This window comes from Odocoileus virginianus, chromosome 23 (assembly GCF_023699985.2).
Source record: "Odocoileus virginianus isolate 20LAN1187 ecotype Illinois chromosome 23, Ovbor_1.2, whole genome shotgun sequence".
Classification (NCBI taxonomy): Eukaryota; Metazoa; Chordata; class Mammalia; order Artiodactyla; family Cervidae; genus Odocoileus; species Odocoileus virginianus.
Genome location: NC_069696.1, coordinates 12418845 through 12439136, shown reverse-complemented (window position 1 = coordinate 12439136; position 20292 = coordinate 12418845). Strand labels below are relative to the sequence as shown.

Sequence of the window (20292 nt, the reverse complement as noted above, 5' to 3'; positions counted from 1 at the left end):
GCTTTCCTCTCGCGAGACAGCACGAGGCGCTTCCCGCGCTTTCCCCAGCCAGCGTGTGAGGACGCAGCTGAGGCGCGGAGGGCGCAGCCATGGGGCGTTTGGAAGTGCTGCTTGTGGAGAACTTTAAGTCGTGGCGGGGCCGCCAGGTCATAGGCCCCTTCAAGAGGTTCACCTGCATCATCGGCCCCAACGGCTCCGGTAACTCGGGACCTAGAATGTCTTCTCCCGCCGCAGTCGGCTGAGCCTCTTCTTGCCTGAGGAGACGTGAGGGAGGCCTCAAGGCCTAGACTCAGGCTCGACCCTCGCCACCCACCTCACGGACGGGGTGGGATGCAGGATAGCGTGGGAAGCGACCCTCAGACTCCATCCAGGGCGGGTTGGAAGTAGCAGGGAGCCTCCTCTCGCCGTCCACCCCGGCCGACCGTCACCCTCAGACCGCACCCCCGGGAATCTGACCCTCGCCCGCTGCCCCAGTCCCCCGACCCTCAGACCGCACCGTCAGGGGCCTGACCCTCGCCCGCTGCCCTGGCCCCCAGACCTTTAGACCACACCCTCGGGGCCCTGACCCTTGTCCTCTGCCCCGGCCCCAAGACCTTTAGACCGCACCGTCAGGGGCCTGACCCTTGTCCCCGGCCCCGGCCCGGCCCCCAGACCTTTAGACCACACCCTCGGGGCCCTGACCCTTGTCCTCTGCCCCGGCCCCAAGACCTTTAGACCACACCCTCGGGGGCCTGACCCTCGCCCCAGCTCCCCGACCCTCAGACCGCCTCCCCAGCGGCTTGACCCTCGCCTTCTGACCCCGGCCCTCAGACCCCACCCAGGCCAGACCCCCGCCCTGCACCCTCTGTCGGAGAGTTCACCCTGGACTCTGCTCTCCTTCGCCCCTGCTCCTCTGCCCTGTGGGTTCCTCCTCTTGCCCTTGGCCGTGGTTGCTCTCCTCTCCATCCCCTTCCCCTTCTCACCTCAGATGACGCAGTGGGAACCAGATCAGGAGGAAGTCCTTGGTTCCAAGCTCGAACAACCGTTTGAATCCAAGGAATCTTCGCAGGATTATTATGGAAATGACTGCGATAATTGAACTTTTCCCAAATTCCTGGCACCCTTCTTTTTGTTTAATCTTCACAAATACATGTAATTCCCGTTTTACAGTGGAGGAAACTGAGGTTCAGAGGGTCCACATGACTTTCCAAGACAGCCCAGTAAGTGGCAGAGTCTGGACTGGAATTGGGGCCTGGCCAGGTTCTGCTTGACTCCATGTTTGGAAAGAGTGGGGTAATGACCCAAAGCAGGTGGGAGTAAGCCCTAAAACAATAGTGACCTTGAGATTTTTCCCAAATCTGGAGACTCCAGTTTGCCTTTCTCAGTCCAGATTTCCTTTCTTAGCTCGGGAACCTTGTTTGAATTGAAAGATACCTGTTGCCTCAGTAAATTAATTTATATGACAGACATGAATAGGACACTTAAGTGTGTACTTTCTGGGCACACCAAATCTGGAATATAATTATTATGGAAGTGTTGTGAAATTTCTGTTGCATTTTAGAAACAGCTGTAGTTGAAGGTTTTCTTTTGCACTTAGTATATGTGAAAGAGTGTGCTTACTCAGTCTGCCTCTTTGTGACCCCCTGGACTGTAGCCCACCAGGCTCCTCTGTCCCTGGGGATTCTCCAGGCAAGAAACTGGAGTGGGTTGCTACGCCCTCCTCCAGGGGATCTTCCTGACCCAGAGATTGAACCCAGGTCTCCCGCATTCCAGGCAGATCCTTTACTGTCTGAGCCACCAGGAAGCCCACGTGAAAGAATACCCGAGCTTATCACATATTTAATTTCCTTGCTTCTTCTCTGTAATGTATTTCTTCATTTTCATTTTACTCTGTTATCAGAAAACATTGAAAAATGATTATTGTAATCACTCCTGCATTGTTATCCTGACTCCACTCAGGAAGTTACTGAGCCCACCACCAGGTGATTTTCATCTTTTAACTGATGGTTATGTGAAGGGTTGCTCAATTCTGTTTTGCATCTCCAGTGGTGTGATACTTGGAATGAGTGTGCAAAATCTTGAACTCCACTCAGTACACTTGAACTGAACTCAAGTGTCTTTTCATATGGTTAAGGGCCTTTTGTATTTCTCGTTCTCTGAGTTGAACTGAACTGATTCTCTTGAATTGCCCTTTTATGTTCTTTGCCCATTTTTCTGGTGGGTTGTCTTAGAAATCTTTCTAAAACATATTTGAAAAAGTCACTGCTGTTCCTGAAATCCTTTGTAGCTTCCTATAATCTTCAGCATCAAGTTTTGTTTCTCTCTTGTATTCCCAACCTTGCAAACTTTGCTCCATCTCTGTATATTCAGTTCAGTTCTGTTCAGTTGCTCAGTTGTGTCCAGCTCTTTGCGACCCCATGAATTGCAGCATGCCAGGCTTCCCTGTCTATCACCAACTCCCGGAGCTTGCTCAAACTCATGCCCATCGAGTCCTTGATGCCATCCAACCATCTCATCCTCTGTCGTCCCCTTCTCCTGCCTTCAATCTTTCCCAGCATCAGGGTCTTTTCAGATGAGTCAGTTCTTCGCATCAGGTGGCCATAGTATTAGAGCTTCAGTTTCAGCATCAGTCCTTCCAATGAATATTCAGGACTGATTTCATTTAGTATGGACTGATTTGATCTTGCAGTCCAAGAGACTGTCTGTATCATTACTTACCCTTTTCCTACTATAATGTGCTAAGTTGCTTCAATTTGTCTGACTCTTTGCAATCCTATGGACTGTAACCTGCCAGGCTCCTCTGTCCATGGGATTCTCCAGGTAAGAATACTGGAGTGGATAGCCATGGGGGACCTTCTCAACCCATGGATCAAACCAGAGTTTGTTATGTCTCCGCATTGGCAGGCAGGTTTTTTACCACTAGTGCCATCTGGGAAGTCCATTTTTACTAGAATGGTACCTTGCTTTCCCGGTTGTACCTGTGATCAAGCTATTCTCTTTTCCTGTAACAGTTATGTTTACCTTCAGCATCACTTCCCCAGACTTCTACTTCCTCTTTAAAATTTAGCCCATAAGTTTCTCCTGCAAAGCCTACTCAGAGTCTCCAGTAGTTAGTGCTGCTTTTAAGTGCTTCATAGTTCTTTGTGTATTAATTTTAGCTTAGAACTTAGTGTAGTAAGTTATAATTTCCTGCTTTTAATGGGAAAAGTATAGATTTTGGAATTAGACACCTAACCCCAAAATATGATTATTTGAGCATCTGCTTTTTAATATATGAAATGAAGTTCAATAAAAATTGATGATAATCCCAACTGTAAGCACCTTAAGGGAAAATCCTACATACTGTTTCTTTTTAGCCTCGGTAATTAGGAGAATGCCTGATTAATAGGTGTTCCATAAATTTTGTAGAATGAGTGAATGAATTTGAAGAGGCAAGAGAGTGAATGTTGAGTCCAGCTAAGAGTCTTCTGAAAGTAAGGAGGGCTTGAAAAACTAGAAGAATGGTAAGGAAGGAGAAGAATGGAAGAGATAATGCAGAGTTGAACTCAGAAGGGACTTAGCAGCTCTTGGTAAGAGGGCAGATGAGTGGCAAAAATTGAGGTTTTGAGATGGGAGAGTGATACTGTAATTTTTAGATCTTTGAATATTTGGTTCATCTTCATCAAGTGATGATAGTCTAAAATATTACTCTTCCAGAATTATTTTCCTGATGTTGATTTTGAGTTATTTATAGCAGAGTTTCCTGCTCTGACCATTATAAAACTTAACTTGGTTGGTTCATTCATTCATCCATTTTTGTCAGTAGGTGATTGGTAATACATGGTCTCCTGCATTGGAGGGAGATTCTTTACTAAATGACCCACCAGGGAAGTCCCTACTTAGTAAATGTTTCTTGATCCTATCAGAAGTCACGTCTCCCAGCTACCTACCCTCTGTTTCATCCTTCAGTTTGTTTCCTCACTGATACTTACTATAATATATAATTATTTTTTGTTTATTGTTTGACTTTTTAGTATATTATAACATTCGTTAGACAGGTGTCATCTCTCTTGTTTTACTGTATCCTTATGACCTAGCACACAAAAGAATTAATGTAATGAATTAATTTGGATGGGGAGGTATTTATTTTAGGCAGATTTTAAATAAGGATTGCTAAAATGAATTTCTGTTTAATTCTGTTATCATCAGACTTAATAACTTCAATTAACATTCTATATATGCAACCTACATATGCTCAGGTGGTAAAGAATCCACCTACAATACAGGAAACCCTGGTTCGATTCCTGGGTAGGGAAGATCCCCTGGAGAAGGGATAGGCTACCCACTCCAGTATTCTTGGACTTCCCTTGTGGCTCAGCTGGTAAAGAATCTGCCTGCAGTGCAGGGGACCTGGGTTTGATCCCTGGGTTGGGAAGATCCCCTGGAGAAGGGAAAGGCTACCCACTACAGTATTCTGGCCTGGAGAATGCCATGGACTAGTTGCAAAGAGTCAGACACGACTAAGCGACTTTTACTTTCTATATATGTAACCATCTTACAATCGTTTTCAATCTGCACATTATCGATTAACCCCCAAAAAAGTCACGTTTCATACCTGTTGGTTAACTGAAACTTAGCTAATTATATTTGCAGCATTTTTAACCACTTCTAGTTCTTTTTTAAAAGACCATGAACTTCCAAACTAAGCCATATTTCCAGTGATTTGCAATATTCTTCTATGTTACTTCTTCTGCTTTTGGCATGAGAAATTTAAATTGCTTGTGGATATGAGGGAATGAATGTGAAAACGAGAAAACATTGAACAGAGATAGTTGTAGCTGAAGTGACACTGCACCTTTGTGCTCCTGGTTGTAGAACAGTTTGCCATTTGAGTTGGGAGTCACCAAGACTACCCCGGTTTTGGTGATTCACTGGGAGGACTCATAGGGCTCAGCGTATAGTTGTGCCCAGGACTGTTACTCGTAACAGCGAAAGCAAACAGAGACCTCAGCAAAGGGAAAAGGCACATGAGGAACCCTAGGAAACCAGTTGCAAGGTTCCATGAAACCTCCCCCAGTGAAATCTCATAGGACAGGCTTAATTCTTCCAGCAACAAGTTGTGACAACATATATGAGATGTTGTTAACCAAAGACTCATTAAAGACTCAACTCCTCAGGTTTTAAATTAGGGAATGGTCACATAAGCACCTCAATTCCCCCAAATTCCAGACTCCAAGAAAGAAAGCAAGTGTTCAGCCTAGATCATATTGTTTATACAAACAATTTAGGCACAGTGATGCATTCTTAACAGAAAGTGGTGGAGGGACTTCCCTGGCGGTCCAACGGTTAAGACTCCACACTGCTTCCACTGCATGGGGCATGGGTTCATTTCCTGTTGAGGAACCAAGATCCCACAAGCCATGGGGTATGGCCAGAAAAAAAGAAAGTGGTGGAAATCCTCACAGAATCCAAATCCTAATCCCACAATACCTACTAATCTCGTAAGCAAGACTTTCAGAGGATAACAGCCTTGGACATGCTATGTAACTGATCTACACTATCCAACACAAACCCACCATAAATATTCTAGCAACCCTAGTCTAGCCCTTGGGAAAATCCTGAAGATACCCTTTTTAAAAAATGTGACACTTAAAATTTCTAAGGTGGAGATAACCGAAATTCAGAGAAGTTAAATGATTTGCCATGGTATAGTACTTGATGGTGGGAGAGAGCTGAGGCTTAGATCTGGTATAGAGCCTTACCTTTACATCACTTAATGCTCTGCCACAGCTACATAGAAACCAGTTATCTACACACAATTCTTCAGTCACATGCATTTTTGAATACAGGAAAAACTACTAGTTAGACATGTGTATCGGCTGTATCAGGCTTCCAAGGTGGCACTGGTGGTAAAGAACCCGCCTGCCAGCTCAGAAGACATAAGAGATGCGGGTTCCATCCCTGGGTCAGGAAGATCCTCTGGAGAAAGAAACGGCAACCCACTCCAGTATTCTTGTCTGGAGAATCCCATGGACAGAGGAGCCTGGTGGGCTGCCATCCATGGGGTCTCAAAGAGTTGGACACGACTGAAAGTGATTTAGCACTAGCGCATCGGTTGTATTTCACTTTCCTTAGTAGCCTGGTTTCTTTGGCGCTGGGCAAGACTTTTTATCATTGAAAATAAATAACTTTTTTTCCTGTCTTTCCTTCCCCAGGGAAATCTAATGTAATGGATGCACTTAGTTTTGTAATGGGAGAAAAAATAGCTAATTTAAGAGTGAAAAATATTCAAGAACTTATTCATGGAGCACACATTGGAAAACCTGTTTCTTCTTCTGCAAGTGTAAAAATTGTATATTTGGAAGAAAGTGGAGAAGAGAAGACATTTGCAAGGACTATCCGAGGTATTTTTTTTTCCTTGGGATAGCAGATATCAGAAGCAAATAATAGAACCTATTTGATTCTCCACTGGACTTTTATTTAAGCAGACATATTTATTTAAATTCCCCTACTGTCAGATAGCAGTTTTTCTCCCTGGTTATTGGTTAAAATGAAGGAGGGAGTTTACTTCAAAGGTGGTGATATCATAAAAGTCCTTCCTGAGATTCTTTATGTATCTTTATCTGGTTTTCCTAGTGATGAAGTAACTATAAATGCATATTTTTGGTTTGTATAGAAAGTTTATCCTACCATGAAAAAGCAAATTGCATGAAATATTTGACTTTTTATATTATGATTTATTTGCAAATCTTTGTATTTCCTGAGTAAATAAGATTCAGAGTTATATATATATATATTTTCTATTTATACTAGGATTTTACTGGGCTTCTGTAAATAGATTCCTCTTGGTTTTGTTTTTTAAAAGTCCAAGATGAGGATGCCAGCATGGTTGGATGAAAGCTCTCTTCTGTTTGCAGACTTATCATTGTATACTCACATGTGGATGAGACTTGGGAGCCTTGTAGGATCTTTTTATTTTATAAGCACCCTAATACTATTCACGAGAGCTCCACTATCATGACCTAATCACCTCCCAAAGGCCTTACCCTCTAACACCATCACTTTTGTGGTTAGGATTTCACCACATGAATTCAGTGGAGACACACTTAGACCATTAAACGATCCTAGTTAAAATAGTAATGCCTGTTTCTCCTACACAGAAACTTCCATACACCTTTCCTTCCTCCATTTTACTCCTTAGCACTAAACACTTTCCCACATGATATTTATTTAACTTACCTATCTCATTTCTGTCTGCCTCCATTACTAGGATATAAACTTGAGATGAGACTTTTGTCTGTTATGTTCACTGCTGTGGAATACTCCTGGGCTTGTGGTAGACACTCAGCATTTGTTGATTGATTAAATGAATTTATTGACATGCACATTACTGCCGTAACTGGCCATTTCAATAGTTTTTGATATATATCTGGTATTTATACTTCCCATAACAGCATTTGTTCCTTTATTTTAGGAGGATGCTCAGAATATTGTTTTAATGATAATCCTGTTAGTCGTTCTGCTTATATCACAGAGCTGGAAAAGATAGGCATAATAGTCAAAGCACGGAACTGTCTGGTTTTTCAGGTAGGTGGTGATAGTATTTTATTTTATTCATGATTTTGAAAATGTATCACTATATTTTATATGTTGATGTGCTTAACTATTTTTGAAAGGGAACTGTGGAGTCAATTTCAATGAAAAAACCCAAAGAAAGAACCCAGTTTTTTGAGGAAATCAGCAGTTCAGGAGAGCTTATAGGAGAATATGAGGAAAAGAAAAGAAAGTTACAGAAAGCCGAAGAAGATGCACAATTTAATTTTAATAAGAAAAAAAATGTAGCTGCAGAGCGCAAACATGCGAAATTAGAGAAAGAAGAGGTAAGATGTCGTGATGTAACCAATTAAGTGTTGCAAACAAAACCTGTGTTAGAATTTTAAGTACTGGTTTGGGGTTACTAAAAAAATTCCTTTAATAATGTAAGTAAAGCCCATTATTCATCAAAGATAAACTTTTTGGTTTATTTTCCACTGTTTGGGTTTCTTTCTCCGAAATAGGCAGGACAACTTGAGCTGCAAAGATGTCTGATTTTCCTAACTAAAATTAAACTTAAGGGATTTATATCTCACATGGCAGAGGCCCTCAGATTTTTGGATCTTATCCTTTTATATTTTAAAAATTATTGAGGACCCCAAAGAGTTATCTGTCAATGTTTATTGTATTTGAAATTAAAACTGAGACATTTAAAAATTATATTTTGATGATTTATTGTTGTAAAAATAGCAATAATAAACTCATTGCATGTTAGTATAAATAGGATATTTTTATGAAAAATAAACTGAGTTTTCTAAAACCAAATAATTAGAAGGGTGATATTGTTTTACCTTTTTATAATTTCATGAATATCTGGCTTAATTGAAAACAGTGAATTCTCATATCTGTTTCTGTGTGGAACCTGTGGTAAGACCTAGGAACTCTACCCTCCTTTGGCTTTTATGCCACTGGTGCAAATGTCAACACAGTAAAAAGACAAATGAAATCTGAGTGTTATTATGAAAATAGTTTTGATTTCAGGGGCTCCATGAAAGGGTGTTCGGGAACTCTAGGAGGCCATGGTCACACTTTGTAAATGCTATTCTGTGGTGTTGCTTCCCTTCACAGTGCCTGGTGTAGTGCCTTGTAAACTGTTGATTATTGTTTGCCTTTAGAGTATTCTTTATCTGCAAAGCAGATTTTGCCATTGTTTTACATAAAACCTCTTTTGGAGCAGTGCTTTCCACTGCACTGAGGATCTAGTCTCGCTTGCCAGCCTGCTGATCTGCCTCTTGTTCACCTCTGAAACTTTAACTCCCTCTACTCTTCAACCACATTGATCTTTATCATTTATTGAAAATACCACGTTCTCTTGTGTTCTAGAGCTTTTGCTGTTTCCTCTGCCTAGATAATTGTGTGCCTGATTTTAACATGGCTAATACTCTCATTCAAGTTTTCATAAAGAAGCCATTTTCTCAGCCAGACATTTGCTGTCCACTGTCCCAATCTAAATTAGCATCCCTTCGCTGGTACTATTGCATTACTCTATTTTGTTTCTTTTGCAGCGTATTTTGCTGTATGAAATTATCTTGTGTATTATTTATTGCTTATTTATTCTCTGACTCTGCTTCCCTCCCTGCCCCACTAGGATAACTTGGTTGTAATCTATGAAGAGCAGAGACTGTTTCTACCTTGTTCCCTACCATATTTCATAGCACATAGAAGAGGGCCTGGCACACAATAGCCAGTTAATAAATATTTGAAAAAATAAATGAAAGGTGGACATGTTCCTTGTTAGTGATTTTTTTCTGTTGCTTCAGATTTTTGTAAGTGTGTGTGTGTTCTTGGTATAGTATTTGTAATATACTAAAAGAGCTTATAGCAGAATAGAATTGCAGAACTTTTAAACATAAGGTTAGAATAGTCCAACTTCATAATTTTTAACAACATCCTAGCATACGGCTGTTTACCTGTTACTTGGAATACTTCATTGATTAAGAGCTTTCTTCTTAAGGTAGAACATCCCTTTTTTCTTTACTAATGGTACAAATACTCAGGAAATTCTCCTATCTCACATGTAATTTAGAACTTTAACAGTCCTATTAGTTCTATTCATAGAAAAAATTGCATTCAATAGAAGAAATTTTACCTGGAATCTTTGAATTTAAAATCGCTAGAACTTTAAAAGTGATATTACTTCCTTTAGTTTACAAGTGGGGAAGCTGATGTCAGACTTGCTTGCCAAACTTCTGAGGTCAAGACAGAAGTGGGACAGGACTCCGTTAGTGGATGCCCCAAATAGTTCTTTTGGAGAAGAAAATGGCAACCTACTCCAGTATTTTTGCCTGGAGAATCCCATGGACAGAGGAGCCTGGTGGGTTACAGTCCATGGGGTCGTAAAGAGTCGGACACAACTGAGTGACTAACATATGGTTCTTACCACCATACCACTGTGTGCATGAATATAAAATCCTTTACTGGTTTATTATAGAAGTATATGCAGAAGCCTTCTCCCAATAATGGTACTTTGGGCAAGAATATAATTTGTTAATGACATAACTGAAAATTCATTAGAGATCATTTGTTAGTATTTTAGTTGAGTTTATGAAAGGTCAATGTAAGATATACTCCCTCTTAACTGTTGTTGAATTTCACTATTGTAGGCAGACCGTTACCAGAATCTCCTTGAAGAACTGAAAATTAACAAGATACAACTGCAGCTTTTCAGACTGTATCACAATGAGAAAAAAATTAATTTTTTATATACTGAGTTAGAGCGTGTGAATAAGAATTTGAGTGTCACAAAAGAGTCTCTTTCTCATCATGAAAATATAGTTAAAGCCAAGAAAAAGGAACATGGAATGTTGAGCAGACAACTACAACAAACAGAAAAAGAATTAAAGTGAGTTTTCAAAATCATTATTAACAGCTGGATTTTATTTAGATTGATAGGAATATTAAGTGATGCTTTGAAAGTTGATTTTTTAAATAAACTTTTTACTTTGGAATACTTTTGGATATACAAAAAAATTATAAAGATAGTGTAGAGAGTTCCCATATTCCCCACACTCAATTTCTCTCACTTAGAAAAGGAGGAGGAGGGGGCTATAGAGGATGAGATGGTTGGATGGCATCACCACCTCAGTGGAAATGAGTTTGAGCGAACTCCTGGAGATAGTGAAGGACAGGGAAGCTTGGCATGCCACAGTCCATGGGGTTGCAAAGAGTCAGACACAACTTAGCTACTGAACAACAAATAACATCTTACATTTTTAGTATGCTACATTGTCAGAATTAATTAACCCATATTTATTTATTACTAACCAAATTCCATACTTGATTCATTTTTTTATGTTTTAATGTTCTTTTTCTGATTCAGTGTACCATATTATATTTAGTTATCATGTCTTCTTCAGGTCCTCTTGGTTGTGACAGTTTCAGACTTAAACCTTGTTATTGGTATCCTTTACAGTTTTAAGAAGCATTGGTCAAGCTTTTTGTAGACTGTATCTCAATTAGTATTTCTCTTTTAGTTTTCTCATAATTAGACAAGTTTATGGGTTTGGGGGAAGAAGACCACATAGGTAAAATGCCATTATTATCATAGTACATCAGGAATGTCAGCATATCATATACAGGGAATTCCCTGGTGGTCCAGTGGTTAGGACTCTGTGTTCATGTTGCTGAGGGCCGGGGTTCAAGTTCTGGTTGGGGAACTAAAATCCCACAACCCACATGGTGTGGCCAGTAAATAAATAAAGTGACTCTACCATAAATTTTTTAATATATGTGTTATATTATTAAATCATCTATCTAATATAATATCAGCCTGCCATCATTATTGATGGTTTTTTGGGGGCTTTTCGGCTGCACCACACAACATGTGGAATCTTAATTCTCTGACCAGGAATTGAACCTGTGCCTCCTGCAGTGGGAGCATGGAGTCTTAACCAGTGGACTACGAGGGAAGTCCCACATTATATCCATTTGCTTAATTGTTCAATTCCAGTAATCATGTATAGCAGTACCAGAATTATTAAACCATGTCCTGTGGGAAGCAAATTTATCAACTAGAGTACAAGGCTTGTGTATAATTATTTTTGCTTTAAATTTTATGGACTCTGCTCATTTCCAGCATTACTTAGGTTAACATGTTTCCCCTTACCCTCTTCAGTAAGGTTGTTTCATACATTTGTACTACAGTTAGATTATTTTGTCACTTTCTATATTTTATCTGGGATCGCTCGCCTTTAAGTGATTTTTATAAAATTTGTGCGTTAAAGTTCACCCTTGGAGCTGTTCATTTCTGTAGGTTTTTGACAAATGCATGAAGTCATGTCCATCACTGCAGTATCATACAGAGTGGTTTATCACTCTTTAAAAATTCCCCAATGCTTCACCTATTTGATTCTCCCTCTTACCTGGCAACCACTGATGTGCTTACAGTCTCTGAAAGTCAATATTTAGCATTTCTTTTTAAACGTATAATTTGATCAGAAGAGCCTCTTGCCTTTATATAAAATTTTCCTTTAAAGCAAACTTTATTTTTCTTTTTAGATCTCTTGAAGCACTGTTAAATCAGAAGAGGCCTCAATACATTAAAGCTAAAGAAAATACTTCTCACCACATCAAGAAATTAGATGGGGCTAAAAAATCAATAAAGGACAGTGAAAAACAATGTTCTAAACAGGAGGATGACATAAAAGCCTTAGAGACAGAGCTGGTTGATTTAGATGGTGCATGGAGAAGTTTTGAAAAGCAGATTGAGGAAGAAATGTTACATAAAGGGCGAGACATTGAACTAGAAGCTGGTCAGGTGAAAAAGTTGGCATATGGGAAATCATTTGTTTTTATTGTTTCAGCTTTTCCTTTTGATTAGAATTTAAAGGATGACTTCTCTTTCTGATTATTTTAAGAGATTGTCCGCAAAATTTAAACTATAGGGATTTTGATTTTTCAGCCTATATGGAGAATCTAAATTTAATCTTTACACTAGGCTGTTTTTTCTTTATAAAGGTAGATGACATCATAACATTAGTGAGTTAACTAAAGTCATAGAAAATACTTCAGCAAGATTACATGGTATCATTTTGTAATAAAATGAATTATATTCATATGTTTTTAAGGTAATTATTTTTTCCTCATGAATATTTTAAAAAGTTAAAAGTCAGATTATATATGTCTTTGAAGAGACATGATCACTTAATTGACAGGAGGGAAATTGGTTAAGATTATTTAAAATGTTAAGTGATTAATGAATATCCAACTTAGTATACAAGATACAAGTCGATAATAGATATCCAGAAGTTTGTAATTCAGAGTTTTCAAACATTCTTTCAACTAAATTTCTGTTATGTATCTTTTTCACTAATTTTATGATAACTTTATTTCACAATATATATGCTAAAATAATTGTGACTGTATAAATAGAAAAAGACGTAATTTTCTCTGAACTCTTACTCTGGACCATTAATGAGTTTAAGCATTAATGTGCTTTCTCTTACAGAATTTCTTACAGAGACCATATAGAGTTGGTTTTGAATCCTTGTTGATCTATCTAAACAGTTTTAAATAAGATGTTCATTTTGTGTTCATGCTGTCTTAGCTGGAGAAAATGGCTAATTATAGTATAATTTATATAAAACATTTTTATAAGTTTAATTATCTGCTAGTAAAGAATATCATAGAGAGAATTTCCTCTCACACTTCTTTAAATTAATTATCCATGTTTAAATGCTCTTTATACAGCTGGTTCAGTATAAAGAACTTAAGGAACAAGTAAGAAAGAAAGTGGCTATAATGACCCAACAGTTGGAAAAGCTGCAGTGGGAACAGAGGTCTGATGAAGAAAGATGGGCATTTGAAAAGAGGAGACATGGTGAAGTTCAGGTACCTCAGTTTGTGCAATAAATGATTTAGAATTATTTTTCATGAAATTTTATTCCCTTTTTATATTTGTTTTCCAGTGTATAAATGGTTTTACATCAGATATGAGGAACTAATTAAATTTTCTTTAATTTAGACTTTTAGACTGCTTAGTACCATTTAGGTGCTCTTTCATAGTCTAAGATATAGACAGTGTAGGGACTTCCCTGGTGGTCCAGTGGTTGACTCCGCCTTCCAGTGCAGGGGATGCAGGTTTGATCCCTGGTTGAGGAACTAAGATCCCACATGCCATGAGGCAACTAAGCCCATGCACCAAATTTAAGAGAGACGCCCACGTGCCTCAGCAAAGACTGAGCACAGCCAAATAAGTAAAATAAAAAGGATAAAAAAACTGATAAAAATAACATAAAAATAGTGTCTTCCTTTACATAGTCCGTAAGCATTTTATGCATACTTGTATAATGATAGGCAGAAAACAAAGAGGAACTAAAGAGCTTCTTGACAAAGGTGAAAGAGGAGAATAAAAAAGCTGGCTTAAAACTCAACTTTCAGAAAGCTAAGATCATAGCATCCTGTCCTACCACTTCATGGCAAATAGAAGGGGAAAAGTGGAAACCGTGACAGATTTTATTTTCTTGGGTTCCAAAATCACTGTGGATGGTGACTGCAGCCTTGAAATTAAAAGATGCTTACTCCTTGGAAAGAAAGGTATGACAAACCTAGACAATGTATTAAAAAGCAGAGACATCACTTTACTAGCAAAGGTCCATATAGTCAAAGCTGTGGTTTTTCCAGTAGTCATGTACAGATGTGAAATTTGGACCATAAAGAAGGCTGAGCTCCAAAGAATTGAGCTTTTGAACTGTGGTGCTGAGAAGACTCTTGAGAGTCCCTTGGACAGCAAGGAGATCAAACCAGTCAATCTTAAAGGAAATCAACCCTAAATATTCACTGGAAGGACTGATGCTGAAGCTCCAATACTTTGGCTACCTGATGTGAAGACCTGTCTCATTGGAAAAAACCCTGATGCTGGAAAAGACTGAAGGGAGGAGTTAGAAGGAGGCGACAGAACATAAGATGGTTGGGTGGCATCATGGACTCAATGGACAGGAGCTTGAGCAAACTCTGGGAGATAGTGAAGGACAAGGAAGCCTGGTGTGCTGCAGTCCATGGGGTCACAAAGAGTGAGACATAACTTAGCGACTGAACAACAACATAATGATAGGCACAGGTAGATGCTATTGTCTGTTCTTACAAGTAGGTTAGTCCATTGAGGTTAGGAGGAGTATAACTAAAGGGAAAAAAAAAAAAATGAATAGCATAGGTGAAAGGTCATTTGGAAACATTAAGGACATAGACCAAGAGGAGCTTAATAGTCTACATGTGAGGTAACCATCAAGACAGCATTATACTATTCTTCCTTAGAGTAAGAGAGACTTGGCTTCCATCCAGTCTTGTCCTGTCACTGACTGTGTTGGTATAGCTAAATCATTTCACTCCTTTGAACTTTGATTTCTTCATTTGTACAATATCTTTTTTTTTTGGTCTTTTTGTCTGTCTTTTTTATGGCTGAGTAATATTCCATTGTATATATACCACATCCTTCTTTATCCATTCATCTATCGATGGACATTTAGGTTGCTTTCATATCTTGACTATTGTAAATAATACTGCAGTGAACATGGGAGTGCATATCTTTTCTAATAACTCCTTTCTTTTCTTCACTAAAATATCTAGGATTAGTATTGCTGGATCACATGGTAGTTCTATTTTTATTTTGTGAGGAATCGCCATACTGTTTTACATAGTAGCTGCACCAATTTACATTCCCACCAGTAGTGCATGAAAGTTCACCTTTCTCCACATCCTTGCCAATACTTGTCTTCTTGATAACAGCCATTCTAATAGGGGTGAGATGATATCTCATTGTGATTTTGACTTGGATTTCTCTGATGATGTTGAGCATCTTTTCGTGCACCTGCTATCTGTATGTCTTCCTTGGAAAAATGTCTATTCAGATAGCCTGCCCATTTTTTAATTAGTTCTTGTTTTTAGGTTGAGTTGTATGAGTTCTTTGTACATTTTGGATGTTAACCGCTTACCACATACATTGTTTGCAAGCATCTCCCATTCAGAGCTGCTGCCAAGTCGCTTCAGTCATGTCCGACTCTGTGCGACCCCATAGATGGCAGCCCACAAGGCTCCGCCATCCCTGGGATTCTCCAGGCAAGAATACTGGAGTGGGTTGCCATTTTGAACTGCTACCTCAGCTTAAATCACTATAAGCTCCCCTCTTAGGACTATTTTTGCTACATTCCATAGGTTTTGGATCATTGTATTTTGTCTCTAGTTATTTTTTTAAAATTTCTTTGATTTCTTCAGTGATCCATTGGTTGTTTAATAATAATTGTTTAGTCTCCACATGTTTGTTTTTTTGACAGTTTTTTCCTTCTGTTTGATTTCTATTCTCGGTTGTGGTCAGAAAACATGCTTGATATGTTTTAGTTTTCTTAAATTTATTGTGACTTGCTTTGTGGCAACTCCTGGTTCTAGATCACTTAGTAAAGGAGTAAGATTAATCTTGCTGTAATGCACAGGATAAATTAGACAGGGAAAAGGTTAAAGATAAACAAATTAGAGACTACCACAATCCTTGGACTTAGTGATAAAGTGAACGGAGCAAGACTTGTGAAGTTCTCCTTCCACGAACCTGTAGTCGCCTTTTAGATTCCTATACAGTTACAGTATTGAGCCACTCTAGTGGAATTACTTGTCTGTTTCTCCCACCAAACCTTAGTCCTTGAGAGCAGAGACTCTGTCTTGTTCATTATAGTATCTGTAGTTTCTGGCACATGGTAGGCTGTGAATAAATATTTATTGAATGAGTTAGTTTGAGAGACAGATATGACTGTATATAGATATTTGAAAATAATCCCCATGGGATTTGAAGTTACCAGAGTAAACTTGCTGAAGATAGATATCTAGTAAATGATGGAGCCAGGATTTAAACCTTGATTCCTGAAACCTCAGAACTCTTTACCATACTGACTTTTCAAAATTAAAATTTGCTCTCCTGAGAATTTTCATATGGTTATCTATATATTTCAAATTTAGAACAATATATGTATATTTCAAATTTAGAACACCTTATGCTATTATAGGCTTCCCCAGTGGCTCAGCAATAAAGAATCTGCCTGCAGGGCAGGAGCTGCAGGAGAACGTGGGTTCGATCTCTGGGTGAGAAAGATCTCCTGGAAGAGGGCATGGCAGCCCACTTCAGTATTCCTACCTAGAGAATCCTATGGACAGAGGACCCTGGTTGGCTAAGGTCCATAGGGTCACAAAAGAATTGGACATGACTGAAGTGAGTTAGCATGCACACATGCATGCTATTATAGGTTCTAGGCATCTAGTGAAAAACTTATTTGTTTGGAGTTACTATAATTGATTTCAGATTTCATTTCCTATTTTAGGAAAATATAAAACAAATAAAGGAACAAATAGAAGATCATAAAAAGCGAATAGAGAAGTTGGAGGAGTATATAAAAACATGCACGTAGGTATAGTAAAAAAAAAATTGATTGCAGCTTTCTTGTATCTCAAGGGTCTTGTATATTTGTGGTGAATGCTTCCCCTGTATCATAATGTTCTCACTCTCCCATTGTTTTTTTATTTCATTGTAAATATTTAAAAACTATAATTAACCACTTAAGGTTGAGATTTTGAAAATATAAATATGTAACAGTGGTGAAACTTAAAACTTTCCTTTGGTATTGATATTTTATATTAAAAGTATGTCATGAAAACTATCAGCGCTTAAGTATTCTATCAGTAAAAATTTCTTTTTAATTGATATTTATTTACTGTTAAGCTCATGATGATTGCTCTGGTTATAGTGAGTGATCTATTCTTCTCAGAATCCATAAATATGTATCTTTTGACTCAAGAATGATTAAAATATCTTTTGCTCATATTTGGTGCTAGGTTTATTATATTGCATTTTTCACCATTTGAAATTGATAGAGCACTATCCCATTCCCCTGTGATGCCAGGCTAGAGTGTATTGCACTTCTTAAATTTTAGTTTTTCTTTTTGCTGTATAATGTATTGTTATTGTCATATAGGAATTGCTTGAAAGAAAAAAAAGAGCAGGAGGAAAACTTAGTGAATGAAATAGAAAAAACAAAATCAAGAATGTCTGAAGTTAATGAAGAGCTGAATCTTATTAGAAGTGAATTGCAGAATGCTGGAATTGATACCCATGAAGGAAAACGTCAGCAAAAGAGAGCAGAGATTCTGGAACACCTTAAGAGACTTTACCCAGATTCAGTGGTAATTGAAATAAAAAGACTAAGCTTTCTTATTTGTGATTAAAAATTTGAAATTATTAGGAGGTAATATTTCAGAAACCTATAAATTTTGTGTTTTATTATTTATATTTAAGGCATAATAGTTACTGCAGTAAAATGTATATAATCCCCAGTAATGTCTATAGGTAAGTAATTATTGGGGAGAAACATTGATATGAACACATTACCCAGAAAGTCCAGATATCCCCAAAGGATATGGGTATATGAAATAGTCTGTTGCCTTGTAGACACATAGCCTCAAACCTCATTTTCTTCATGACTTCAGTTTTTTTTAAAAAGTACTTTCTTCAGTGGATATTGTTGGCATACTTTTGAACAGTGAATTTTTATTTAAATCTGACTGTCCATCCAGTATTACTAGTTTATTTCATTAGCCGCAGTGCAGCAATATCTAACGTGTTATGTGAGGTGTCCACTTCATAGAATTATTTCTTTTGTTATTGGGGTCTGTCATCTCACTCCCTTGTCATGAACAGCAGTGTACACTGTGTGCTCCTTGTTTCATGGCAGCCTTCTTTTTCAGCATTTGACACTGTTAACCACTTGCACTTTTTGAAACACTTGTTTGTTGGCCTCCTTGATACCACACTGTTGGTTTTCCTATTTCTCTGGTCACCCATCTTCATTTCCTTTATAGCATCCTTTTTGCCTTTCTGACTCTTAAGTGTTAGTCTTAGTTTCTAGATAGTGATAGAAGAATAAGGGTGGGTCACAGAATTCTTACCCCAATACCAAGGAAAATCACAAACACTAGTGAAAAACTAGTTCAACAGCCAAAAGAGGAAAGGGGCTCATACATCATGCTCTATTAACCTTCAGAAAATAGTAATAGTCCAGGATTTCTTTTTAAAGATTAAAATATAGCATTGCTAATTCTTAATTCTGCAGGAGGCAAACTGATAAATTGATTAATTCCTGAGAATTCTCACTTAGTATCCCTTAATCTTGCAAGAAGCAAACTTTTGTTTGTTTCCTTCTGAGTAAAAAACTAGCACTCAAATTGAATCAGAGAATATGGACCTCTGCTGCTCTTAGATGGAAGTGGAGGCTCTGGAGCTCTTCATTAAATTGAGAAGCCAGTTCAAAGCCCTCTCCCCCAAAACGGGATTTGTTCTCTTTCCCCCAAGAAGAAAAACCTTAGTATGGGATATTAATTGAAGAAAGAACAAAACTCAGTTATTCAAGTAAAATATGTGCATAGCTTTAGCACAGCTCTTATTTACCCTCACTTTTCAAGCTCTTGGGCATCCCTGGTAGCTCACCTGGTAAAGAATCTTCATGCAGTGTAAGAGACCCCGATTTGATTCCTGGGTCAGGAAGATCCCCTGGAGGAGGGTATGGTAACCCACTCCAGTTCAAGTCTTTGGGTGATGGGCAATCAGAAAATTCTTAGAATATAGAACAGAAAATACTTGGTCCATCATTTGTTGCTTACCATCTCAGTTTTAAGTGAGACAATCAAAAAAAATTATCCATCACAGAAAATGAAAGGTTTACACAGAGCTGCCCACATTAAATACAGGAAAGGTGAAGAGAAGCTGTATGGCAGCATGCTGCTGCTGCTGCTAAGTCGCTTCAGTCGTGTCCGACTCTGTGCGACCCCACAGATGGCAGCCCACCAGGCTCTGCCGTCCCTGGGATTTTCCAGGCAAGAACACTGGAGTGGGTTGCCATTTCCTTCTCCAGTGCATGAAAGTGAAAAGTGAAAGTGAAGTCGCATAGGTACATATATTAAAAGAAAAAAAAGGCATTTAGAAGTCAAATAGCCTTGTGGAAGAAAGTTACAGAACAAAATCCCCCATAAGTTTTTTGTGCTTAGACAATTTAATAACAGCTTGAATTCACAAAATCAAATTCAATTATGAGTTAGAATAAAAAACTGTACAGCTAAGAAAACAAATCAAGAACAAACATTACTGAACTAATAAATTGCAAATAGCAAGAAGTGGGTTACAGAGGTGAAAATCAAATTACTGACCTAGAAGTCAGATTTGAGTTAATCATAACTGAATTGAGAAGAAAAAACAAGATAATAAATATTAAAGACAGTGATGATCTATCATAAAGAAATTGGTATTTCTGATGTAGAACCTAGCAAATGAAGAGTCTAAAGATGTAAAATTGAATCTGCGAGAGCATTCAATACATTGACACAATACAATGCTAGGGAGCATTGATACAGGACGGCTGGCATTCTGATGTTTTCTAGACTTTTTGAACTTCAGTCTGATCCTCAAAAACACTTCTCTGCGGGAAGCCATCTCTGGCTTGCAGGTCAGCCTGGTCCCTGTTATATATTCTCAGAGCACTCTGTGCTTAGTCACAGTGTCTATTTTAACTCTACTTTGTATATGCATACAATTATTGATTATTTTCTTCACCTACTAATCTGAAAGCTCTGTGAGGTTAGAGAGGATCTCTTTTGTTCAGGCATGTTTACCCAGTGTCTGGCTCAGTACCTGCATGCAGTAGATGCCTCACAGATTCTTACTTAATAAATAAGGTCATGAATGAATACTGTTTAATTACTAGCTTTGTAAAATAT

At 38.4% G+C, this 20292-nt stretch overlaps 1 protein-coding gene across 1 annotated transcript in view; it reads left to right on the top strand.

Moving 5' to 3' along the window:
• Nucleotides 1–27: 27 nt before the first annotated feature.
• Nucleotides 28–20292, top strand: part of SMC1B (structural maintenance of chromosomes 1B) — a 76046-nt gene continuing 55781 nt past the window's right edge. The window contains exons 1-9 of the mRNA XM_020888288.2: nucleotides 28–198; nucleotides 6174–6362; nucleotides 7433–7545; nucleotides 7635–7838; nucleotides 10155–10393; nucleotides 12049–12307; nucleotides 13240–13380; nucleotides 16851–16933; nucleotides 17502–17709. Of these exons, the coding sequence (XP_020743947.1) occupies nucleotides 90–198; nucleotides 6174–6362; nucleotides 7433–7545; nucleotides 7635–7838; nucleotides 10155–10393; nucleotides 12049–12307; nucleotides 13240–13380; nucleotides 16851–16933; nucleotides 17502–17709 (1545 nt within the window). The 5' untranslated portion in view covers nucleotides 28–89. The remainder of the gene's footprint in view (nucleotides 199–6173; nucleotides 6363–7432; nucleotides 7546–7634; nucleotides 7839–10154; nucleotides 10394–12048; nucleotides 12308–13239; nucleotides 13381–16850; nucleotides 16934–17501; nucleotides 17710–20292) is intronic.